This window comes from Dromaius novaehollandiae, unplaced genomic scaffold (assembly GCF_036370855.1).
Source record: "Dromaius novaehollandiae isolate bDroNov1 unplaced genomic scaffold, bDroNov1.hap1 HAP1_SCAFFOLD_36, whole genome shotgun sequence".
NCBI lineage: Eukaryota > Metazoa > Chordata > Aves > Casuariiformes > Dromaiidae > Dromaius > Dromaius novaehollandiae.
The window spans coordinates 2,093,571-2,103,930 of NW_026991446.1; the positions used below are offsets into that span (position 1 = coordinate 2,093,571).

Sequence of the window (10,360 nt, forward strand, 5' to 3'; positions counted from 1 at the left end):
CCACAAGGTCCCTGCTCCTCACAGCAAACTCGGCCAGTGTGAACAGGAGCTCAAGCCAAGGAGCTCAATGACGCTCCTGCCAAGATGGGGAAAGTAATATGTGTGTGTTTGGGGGAGGTTAAGAGAAAGCTTTGCTCAGAGAAGTCTATCCTACCTTGTCAAAATCTCTTTTTCTTCAGACGGTACCCCTGGGTCCTGAGGGAGCAAATGTCCAACAGTAGTTCCCTCAACGAGTTCCTCCTCCTGGCATTCGCAGACACACGGGAGCTGCAGCTCGTGCACTTCTCGCTCTTCCTGGGCATCTACCTGGCTGCCCTCCTGGGCAACAGCCTCATCATCACAGCCATAGTTTGCGACCCCCACCTCCACACCCCCATGTACTTCTTCCTCCTCAACCTCTCCCTTCTTGACCTTGGCTCCATCTCCACCACTGTCCCCAAATCCATGGCCAATTCCCTGTGGGGCACCAGGGCCATTTCCTACTCAGGATGCGCTGCCCAGGTATTTCTGCTTCTCTTCTTTATGTCAGCAGAGCATTGTCTTCTCACCATCATGGCCTATGACCGCTACGTTGCCATCTGCAGGCCTCTGCACTATAGCACACTCATGGGCAGCAGAGCTTGTGTCCAAATGGCAGCAGCTGTATGGGCCAGTGGTTTCCTCAATGCTGTCCTGCACACTGGAAATACATTTTCAATACTCCTCTGCCAAGGCAATGTCATGGAGCAATTCTTCTGTGAGGTTCCCCAGATCCTCAGGCTCTCCTGCTCAGACTCCTACTTCAGGGAGGTTGGGGTTATTGTGCTTAATGCCTTTTTGGGCTTTGTGTGTTTTGTTTTCATTGTGCTGTCCTATGTGCAGATCTTCACAGTCGTGCTGAGGATCCCCTCTGAACAGGGCCGGCACAAAGCCTTTTCCATGTGCCTCCCGCACCTGGCTGTGGTCTCCCTGTTTCTCAGCACTGGTATTTTTGCGTACCTGAAGCCCCCCTCCCTCTCCTCCCCACCTCTGGATCTGGTGGTGGCTGTTCTGTATGCAGTGGTGCCTCCAACTGTGAACCCGCTCATCTACAGCATGAGGAACAAGGAGCTCAAGGAGGCACTGAGCAAACTCATTCAGTGGGTGCAATGTCAGCACTAATAACCGTCCCATGTGCATCTGCTCCTCACGTCCAAGGTATCTGGCATCAAAGCTCTGTGCTGTTTATTCCTTCTTTCTTACATTTCTCTGTTATGTTCTTGTAAAAAGAAGAAAAGTTTTTGTTCATGCCTCTTGTCCTCAGGAATCTCTCACTTGAACCTGACCCAGAGACCGTGTTGAAGCAGGAAGCCAGGTTTCCCCCTGCATCAGCCTAGATGGGGGAACCTCAGGGACCGCTAGTCTGAGCTCCCTCAAACCTCCCCCCTCGCCCCAGTGCAGTGAGGAGAGTTTCCCTTTGCAGTGTCTCTTTCGGCACTGACAGCAAGGGAGCTCAGGGGCACAGAGTCAGGCTCAGACGAGTACAGACAGGGTGAGACCATGGGTTCCGTGTCCATTGGGAGAGCTCATGTCCCCTGGCCACGGTTAGGGTGTGATCTCCTACTGGTCTCCGGCAGGGGTGGCAGCCAGCTGTCACCATGGGCTGGTCCCTTCCCTCTACAGTGCTCCAACACTGAAAACAGAGCAGGAGGGCAGTCTGGATGCAGCCTTTGGGGACAGACCCTGTGCTCCTCAGGAATGTTCTCCCACTACCACAGCAAGGATTTCCTCACTGCAGCATTCGCGTGAGGGCCTGCAGCTTTCCTGGAGACACAAACACTAACAGCAGTAGAACTTTCTCCTTTCAGGGCTGCTCTCCTCACTTCCACACTGTCCTGCTGTGCTCTGATGTGTGTATATGGCCTATGTGCTCTTCCAGCATGGTGGTGGTGGGGCTGTGCCTGCCTGTGCATTCCTGGGAGCACAGGCAGGACAAGGCATTGGGTACCTTTAGGCCAGACATGGCCTCCACAATAACATTTCCATAATAAAAGGGGATGTCCTTGGTGGTGTGCCTGAAGTCTGGCCTTTCTTCAGAAGCTGGAGTCAAAAATATTCCCAAAGAATTACACCTTGAAAGGGCCTGCTGTTCTGCCTGTGGACTCTATGGGCTCCAGGGGATGAGCTCAGAGTCCCTGGCTGATCTGTTAGGGACTGAGGGCTGGATTCAGGGCTCATTTCTCAGTGACCAGTGCCAGTGGAGATGGGCAATGGTCTCTGAATTGCCTGCCTGGGGCTGTCCCACAGGTGACCGTGCTGATGACAGATGCCCATCCTTCTGGAGGGGAATCTGAGTCCCCAGGAGAGCTCAGGGGATCTCCAGGAACAGTGTGTGCCTGGGGTGGGCAGTGAGTGGAATCTCGCAAAGTCCATGGTCCATGGTGGATTAACCAGAAGGTAAAGCACTAAATCCAGGTACGTGTAGGGAAACAAGGGCTCTGCAATTGCAGGAGAGGCAGTGGGGACTCAGGAGGCCCAGAGCAGGGAGACTGGAGAGTGCTTCCTGCACCCTCGGTGAAACACCACAGGCTGGAGCTAGGGCACACCCGAACACACTTTGTGCCGTTGCAAACACCCTGGAATCACTCTGAGCACCACTCATGAACACAGACACGCGCCAGCAGTATCAATGGTGGTGAGCCACGCCTGCCTGGATCTGCTTCCCACCCCGAGCACCATGGCCAGGGTAGAGTTGGGAGTCACCCCGTGGCCTGGTGGCCTCACAGCCCGCTCACTCCTCAGAGAAGCAGCACCAGTCCAGGGCCCTGCGGGGAGCATAGGGGAGGGGAGCAGGAACAGCCAGGCCAGCAGGGACACACTCACCTGGGAAGAGGCTCTCTGGGGAGCAGGGAGGTCCCAGAGGAAAAGCAGGCCAGCATTCGGAGGCAGAAAACAAGAACGAGAAACAGGTTTCTCTGCGCCCCAGCTCGGGGCAGGCTGTTCTATCCCTGGGGCAGCAGGAGTTGCTGGAGGGGCTGCAGGCAGACAGGGAGGGGGATCTCCTGGGCACAAGTGCAGGGGAGACTGAGAGTGACCAGCTTCATTGCGGGGCCTCCTCCCCTTGCCAGGGAGCTGCTCCCCTTGTCCTTGCATCTGGCCTGAGTTATGCCATGGACATGCCTGTGCCTGGCCCTGCACCTCTCCGGTCCTGACCTGACCCTGTCCCCGTCCTGCTGACCTGACTCCCCATCTTTGTCTTGCATCTGCCCCCTCACTACAGCCAAGAAAGCCTGGGCAAGGGAAGCTGGCACCCGAGCAGATCCCAGAGAAGGCTGCAGGTCCAAATGGTGACCATATATCCTGACTGGAAGTCTTGCCTGATCAGTTTAAAGGTGTAGATGTGTAAAGGTGGATTTGGACCCCCTACCCAGGTAACACTGCACACAGAGTCTTAAATGGATGAAAGAGTGAGGGCAGCCACTTTGGTCTGATTTAACCATACATAGTTAGGAGAGTGGTTTTTTTATCTATCCCAGCTCGACTGTTTATGCACCATTTGTGACTGGGATCCTGCTACAAAGAGTATGTTGTTGGGAGCAGCAAGAGTGGGGCTGCTCCATATGGGAAGGGGAGTCGGCAGCTGAGGGTGACGGCAAGGTAGGTGGGGCAGTGACCCACCAACAAGATGTGCCATCCCGCAGTGTCTGGACAAGAGGAGCAGAGCAGGTTTGGGGATGGTAACCGGGGTTGGGCACAGTCCAGCAATCGCCGGACAAGACTGTAGAGCTCTAAGCAGCCTTGCTTTGTGTGGGAGGTTGGATCCAGACCACCAGAACTCCTCTGAAATTCCATGAATAGAAAGACCTCACCCCGGAGGGGATGGCATCCCACTGCCTGGCTGGGGCTGGATCCCTGATGTGAGGAGAGGTGGGAAGCGTCGGGGCCGGGGAGCTCCTGGCTGCAGAGCTGGTCCCTGCGGTGCCAGGGGAGGGGCCTGGGCTGGGAGTGAGGGGGAGAGCAGTCTGGGCAGGGGCAGCGGTGGGCAGGCCTGCAGCAGGAGACAGAGAGGGGAGCGCAGCCGGTGTGGCTACAACGCGGTGGCTGTTGCCTTTGTCTCCCTCGCAATAGGTCCTGCATGACCCCCGGGCAGGAACAGGCTGTTCCCGCTGTTAAGGAAGTTATTGACCTGAAACTGTCTAGAGGTAGCCACTTAGCACAACTTCTGTAAAACTTACTTAGCATGAGGAGCTCAATTTGTTGAAGCCTTAGGCCGCACTCAGATGACATAAGGAACTTTCACCTAGTTCAGTAAGAAAGGGCCCCAGAGCTGGTTCAAGCTGGAAAGATAACGGAGTTACAAGCAGTCTGTGTTCCTGTGTCTCACACTCCGAAAGGGAGGATGGCAAGGCTTTGAAATAAGACGAGTGCAGGGCATCAGGACCTTGAGGGACAAAGCCTCCCCTCACTGCTGGGGCAGTGTTAATTGTTGTGGTCTGGAATTACCACCTCCTTGTCAGGACCTTGAGAGACAACGGCGGGACCCAACAAGGAACAAAGGTACATCCCTCAGCAGAAACCACAACAGTAAAGATAAGGAAAGAAACAGCCTGCCTGGGGACAACAATGAGACCCAATAAGGAGCAGGAGACCCCAGACCTGAATATTACTATTGGTCTGAACTACCATGTGAGGGGTGGGAAACTTAATTTGGAAAAGCTATAATTGCCCAGGGATTTCTTTGTTCGGGGTCCCTCTTCGGAGGCACCCGGCTTGAGCTGTATTTACTGCACATGCGTCATTAAAATTTAATTATTTAATTTACTTTGATTTGGCTCTGCACCTTTCTGCGGGAACCTAGGGTCAGACCCTGTTATGGTGGCCAGCGAGCCTAATTTCCATAACATGGACGACCTACTCCATTTGAGGTGACAACAGGGATAAGGCTGATCTCACCCAATGCCAGGCCATTTTAGGGCACATGTCTATGTCTAACGCAATTGTCTGTGCTTCCCTTTCTAGTCAAGGGAGAGAAACAAGTTGTCTCTCTGAGAGGTCTTGAGAGACTTCTCTTGGTGACCACCTAATGCTCCCGAAAGGTTCCCAGAGGTCCTGGGTCACATTTCCCAGCTTCATAGGGGAACGCAGCCACCCCAGGGCATCTCAGGCAGCAACAGCCTCTCTCTGTGGGCAAATGAATAAAGGCCTCAACACCAACTATTAAACCTATTAAAAACATAACTCTATGCAAGAGCTGAAAAAATCGTCATCTCCACAACTTCTATCAATTGGAATGGATTTTTTAATTTCTTTTTTTATTGTATATATTTATTATATACATATATATAAATATATATAAATACACTTAGAGTTATTCATTCTCGATACATTTCCTACCAGCACTCTGCATGGAAAAACTTTGTTCTGAGGAACTACGGGATTCAACTAGATGTATTTCCCACCTCTTCTTCTGCCCCTCTGTCCTTTCTTCTGCATCTGCAGAGGATGGGGAGAGGCAGGCAAAAAGGACATGGCTGCAGTGTTGATTGTGAGGTCACTTCCACTGCAGCTGCCTGATTGGCCCTCAGCAGATGTGCTGGCCAGTAGGCACTGTGATGTCATCCAGTGTATCAGAGAGCAAACCCAGCAGCAATGACAGCCCTGGGGAGGGGGTGCTGGGGGGGTGGGGGTGATGCAGGTGAAAGGGCCCTGTCTGGGTGCTGATTGTGAGGGCACCTCTGCTGCAGCCACCCCAGCAGCCCGCGGCCGGCAGGCAGGCAGGCACGGCTCACGGCCACACTGCTCAGGACTCGCCCCTCTGCAGCGGACCTGCCACAGAGCAGGGCACAGCTCCTCGCCTAGATCTCCTCCGAGCCCAGGGCGCTGCCCCTGCAGCCCAGGGACAGCACAGCCATTATCTGGCTGTTGATTCTGTGATACCAAGAAGGAGTCACACCGCATGCTCTAATGTACAGTTTGATGATGGGTGGGTGAGTTTAACTGTGCAAGGCCTGCTGGGACAGCCCTGGTCGACTCTAGAAGGAACTGAATCTCACTTGTTTTCTTCCACACCTCACTGCCAAAAGGGGACCTTTGTCCAAATTAGCTTCAGATCCATACTTGGGATTTCACCTCAGAGGGGGTTCACCTCTGAAGAAGAGTCCAGGAGCGAGCTAATAGCCAGGCTGTGCCTGGACCGATCAGGCTCCCAGAGGCCGAGAGGATGAAGGAGCCAGGTGAGTTCATAGCACTGCAAGGATGAATTACCCCAGATGAGGGCTGAGACCCTCTGTCAGCTGTTAGAGAAGCCTGTACGAGCAAGAGTGGATGGACCTTCCAATGGCGGCTGTCCAAAACAAGGGGAGACAAATTCCAGCTGAAGAGCCCCACGTGGCATGGGAGCAAGCCAACAGGAGAAAACCCTCCCTGCTGTCCTCTGGATGAACACAGGGCACGGGTTTAACAGTCACGGGTGGGATTCAGCTCCCCTAAGGGCAAAACGTCCATGTCTGAGCTTCAGGAAAGAAAGACTGGAGAAGGTGGCTCCATCTGCTTCGAGGTGCAAACCACACAGGTAGAAAAATCACACCCTAGGTACTGAGACGCAAGTCCCCTCACAGACTGTTTCCCACCCATGTGCCTGCTCCTTGCCCATCACTTGCAGAGACAGAAGTGACTTCAGCATCACCTTGGTGGCCATGTGCCTCAGATTGGCCTTTGAGCTTTGGAGCCTATCAACCCGTCAGAAACCAGAACTACTCTCATCATCATCTTCCAACCCCATATGCCTGCTGCTGGCAGGTCAGCTTCTCAGAGGCACATGACCCAGCTCTGTGCCAGCTGCTATCCAGTCAGGTACTCAGGCAGAGGTGACCTCACAGTCACAATCCAACCCATGTGCCTGCTGCTGGCCTATCAGGCACTCAGGCAGAAGTGACCTCACAGACAGTTTCCAACTCATGTACTCGCTCCTGGCCCATCTCCTGCAGAGACAGAAGTGACTTCACAGTCCCCTGCATGGTCATTTGCCTCCCAAGGGCCTACAAGCTTCTGAGACACAATCTTCTCCTAAAATACTGCCATGATGCAACAGCTGTTTGCACTGCCATTCAGAGGGACTTTGGCAGGCTGGAGGAATGGGCACAGAGGGACCTCATGAAGCTCCACAAAGGGAAATGCAACGTCTTGCATGTGAGAAAGAGTAATCCTATGCACCAGGACATGCTGGGTGCTGACCGGCTGGAAAGCAGCTTTGCAGAGAAGGACCTGGGGGTGCTGGTAGACAACATGAGGCAGCAACATGTCCTCATGGAAATGAAGGCCAGTGGCTTCCTGAGTGTTGCCAGCAGGGCGAGAGCTCTGTGCCTGCAGGCTCTGTGTCAGCAGGCTCTGTGCCTGCTGTCTAATCAGAGCCTCTGGCACAAGTGACCTCAGAAGCACATTCCCATGCTGTGATCCTGCTGCTTGCATATCACATTCTCCAGGACAAGTGACCTCACAAACAATTTTACCTTTGCCGTGAGCCACAGGCTGACCTATCAGCTGCTCAGAGAGAAGTTACCTCACAATCATCTGTCAAGCTCAGGTGCCTGCTGCAGGCCCTGCTGCTTCTCTGGTGGACATGACCTAGCTATTTGCCTGCTGCTATCCAGTCGGGTACTACAGCAGAGGTGACTTCACAATCGACAACCAAGCCATGTGCCTCCTGCTGGCCTATCAAGAGCTGATACTGCAGTGACCTCACAGTCACCAGTCACCTTCACTGCCATGTACTTGGTACTGGCCTATCAGCTGCTCCACCCTAAGTGACCGCACAATGAACATTCAAGCTGTGTACTTGCTGCTGGCCTCTAAGCTGCACAGACAGAGGTGACCTCACAGGCACTTCCACACCCCGGTGCCTGCTGCTGGACCATCACCTTCAGAGACAGAAGTGACATCACTGTCATCTTCACAGCCAGGGTCCTCCCAGTAGCTTAGGAACTTCCAAGACATCATAACAAAGAACCTCACAAACAACATCCAAGCCCACACACCAGCTGCCGGCCTTTCAGCTTCCTGATGGACAGGACCCAGCTACGTGCCTGCTGCTATCCAGTCAGGTACTTGGGCAGAAGGGACCTCACAAACAAATTCCAAGCCATGTGCCTGCTGCTGGCCAATCACCTGCAGAGACAGGAGTGACCACAAAACCTGCATCCTAGCCCTGTGCCTGTTGGTAGCCTATCAGGTACTCAGGCAGACATGACCTGACAACCACTTACCCCACACAGCAGTCAAATGCTGGCCTATCAGCTTCACCCATAGAAGTGACCTCACGGTCACTTTCCCACCCATGTGCCTGCTCCTGGTCCATCACCTGCAGAGGCAGAAGTGACCTCACAGACACCTTTATGGTCATGGGCCTCCTACTATCTGAGGAGCTTCTGAGACACAATTCATCTCAGAAAAATGTCCCCACCTGTCAGCCTCTTGGTGGTCTATTGGCTCACCAGATACAACTGACTTCATAATTACCTACCAGCCCAATGGGCCTGCTGTTGGTCTTTCACCTTCCCTTATGGAAATGACCTCAGCATGGCCGTGGCTTCCATCCAGTCACATCCAGCTACTCATGCAGAAATGACCTCACAATCACCACCTGAGGCATGGGCCTGCTGCTGGCCTATCAGAGGCTGAGAGAGAAGTGATCCCACAGTCACCCTCCAAGCCATGCAACGGTTCCTGGCCTATCAGCTGCTCAGTTCTAAATGACCTCACAATCAACACCCTAGCCCTGTGCCTCTTGCTGGCCTATCAGGTCCTCAGGCAGAAGTGACCTCACAAACAATTGCCCCAAGCATTAGCCAAGGGCTGGCCTATCAGCTGCTCAGATAAGGTGACCTTGCAAGCATCGATCAAGCCCATGTGACTGCTGCTGATGGCCTTTTAGCTTCTCTGATGAACAAGGTTTGTGCTCTTGCTTGAGAGGTCCCTTCTGTCTCAGTCCTGCTAGACCAGCAGCAGGACCATGGCTGGGGCATGTACATGTGAGGTCACTCCTGCCTCATCAGCTGATAGGCCAGCAGCAGGCACATGGCTTGGACACTGGTTGTGGGGTGCGGTTTGTGAATGCAGGGGTTTATTTAGCAGCCTGGCTGGAGATCCTGCAAGAATTTCAGCAACTGCAGGTCTCAACCAACCTAGTGACACATTGTGAAATGTGCTCAGCTAAGCAGGACACCTGAACAGTCAGGCTAGAAACGACTCCCTCAGAAAAGAGAGGAGCATGTGGAAAGGTGAGAACCCTAATACTGGCGGGGCTTGCAGACTTATTTGCATAAAACTACTTCAACTTGGCAAGCCGATTCTCAACTATCAGCCTTCAAGTATTTCTTGCTAACTTACAGGAAAGTGGTTGAGCAATTTTCAGGGTCCAAAAGCAATGCTGTAATCTGCTTCATTTTCAGCACAACAAATAAGCTCTGAGCCCTTGAGACAGCACTCACTGTAGTATGTGCATCTGGTAGTCGTATTTGTAAGAGGCCAATTATTTCCTGAAGAAATACTTTGTCTTTGGAAGTTGTCCTTATTTGCCCGTTTTGAAAGGTAATGACTGTGGCACTGCCACTCACAAGAGTACCTCTGAGTGCTCCATCATGGCAAGACCATTTCCTCATTAACTGTGCAAGAGAAAAAAGTCCCACCATGTCAAAACTGCTCTCTGCGGCCTCCTCCTGGATGTCAGCCCTGGATGCTTGCTTTAGGGCCTGGAGCAGTGTGCCATGTGCAGGTTGCAGCAGAGATCCCCAAGGCAGTAAGTCCTTTGGCAGGGAGAAATCAGGACACCACTACTCCCTTCCATATTTCACTGGATTGGTGGCGTTAATTGGATGGTTAATTAAGGGCTGATTGGGGGATACTACTGCGTTACAAGGAAAGAGTTTCTAGGATACTGCCATATTAGAAGAAAAGAGGGCCTGTGCCAATCATGTTTATTGGTAGTACCCCCAAAGAAGCCTCGGTTACCAGGAGAGAAGCAACTGCTATGCCTCTTGTGGGGGGGGGGGGGGGGATGCTCCCAGCTTCCCCCCACCCACCCATCTGGTGGCAGTTACAAGCAGTTTGCATTGCTGTGCTTCACTCTCTGAAAGGGAGGATGTCAAGGCTTTGAGATAAGGCCTGCTTGGGCATTGGGAGCATGTCAAAGCTGTGAAATAAGGCCTGCTTGGGCTCCAGGACTCTGGGAAACAAAGCCTCCTCTCACTGCCAGAACAGTGTTAATTAGGGTGGTCTGGACTATCTCCTCCTCCTCAGGACCTTGGGAGATAACACCTACTCTCCCTGCTGGGGCAGTGTTGATCATTGCGGACTGGAATTAACTCCTTCTTACCCAAGCGATGGGATCTCTCCTTGGGACCACCAC

The 10,360-nt window shown here is 53.1% G+C and overlaps 1 protein-coding gene across 1 annotated transcript; it reads left to right on the forward strand.

The window, feature by feature from the left end:
* The first annotated feature begins 207 nt into the window (after window positions 1-207).
* Window positions 208-1,140, forward strand: LOC135326555 (olfactory receptor 14A16-like). The gene has a single exon (XM_064504369.1). The coding sequence runs from the start codon at window positions 208-210 to the stop codon at window positions 1,138-1,140; it is 933 nt and encodes a 310-aa protein (XP_064360439.1).
* Window positions 1,141-10,360: the final 9,220 nt, after the last annotated feature.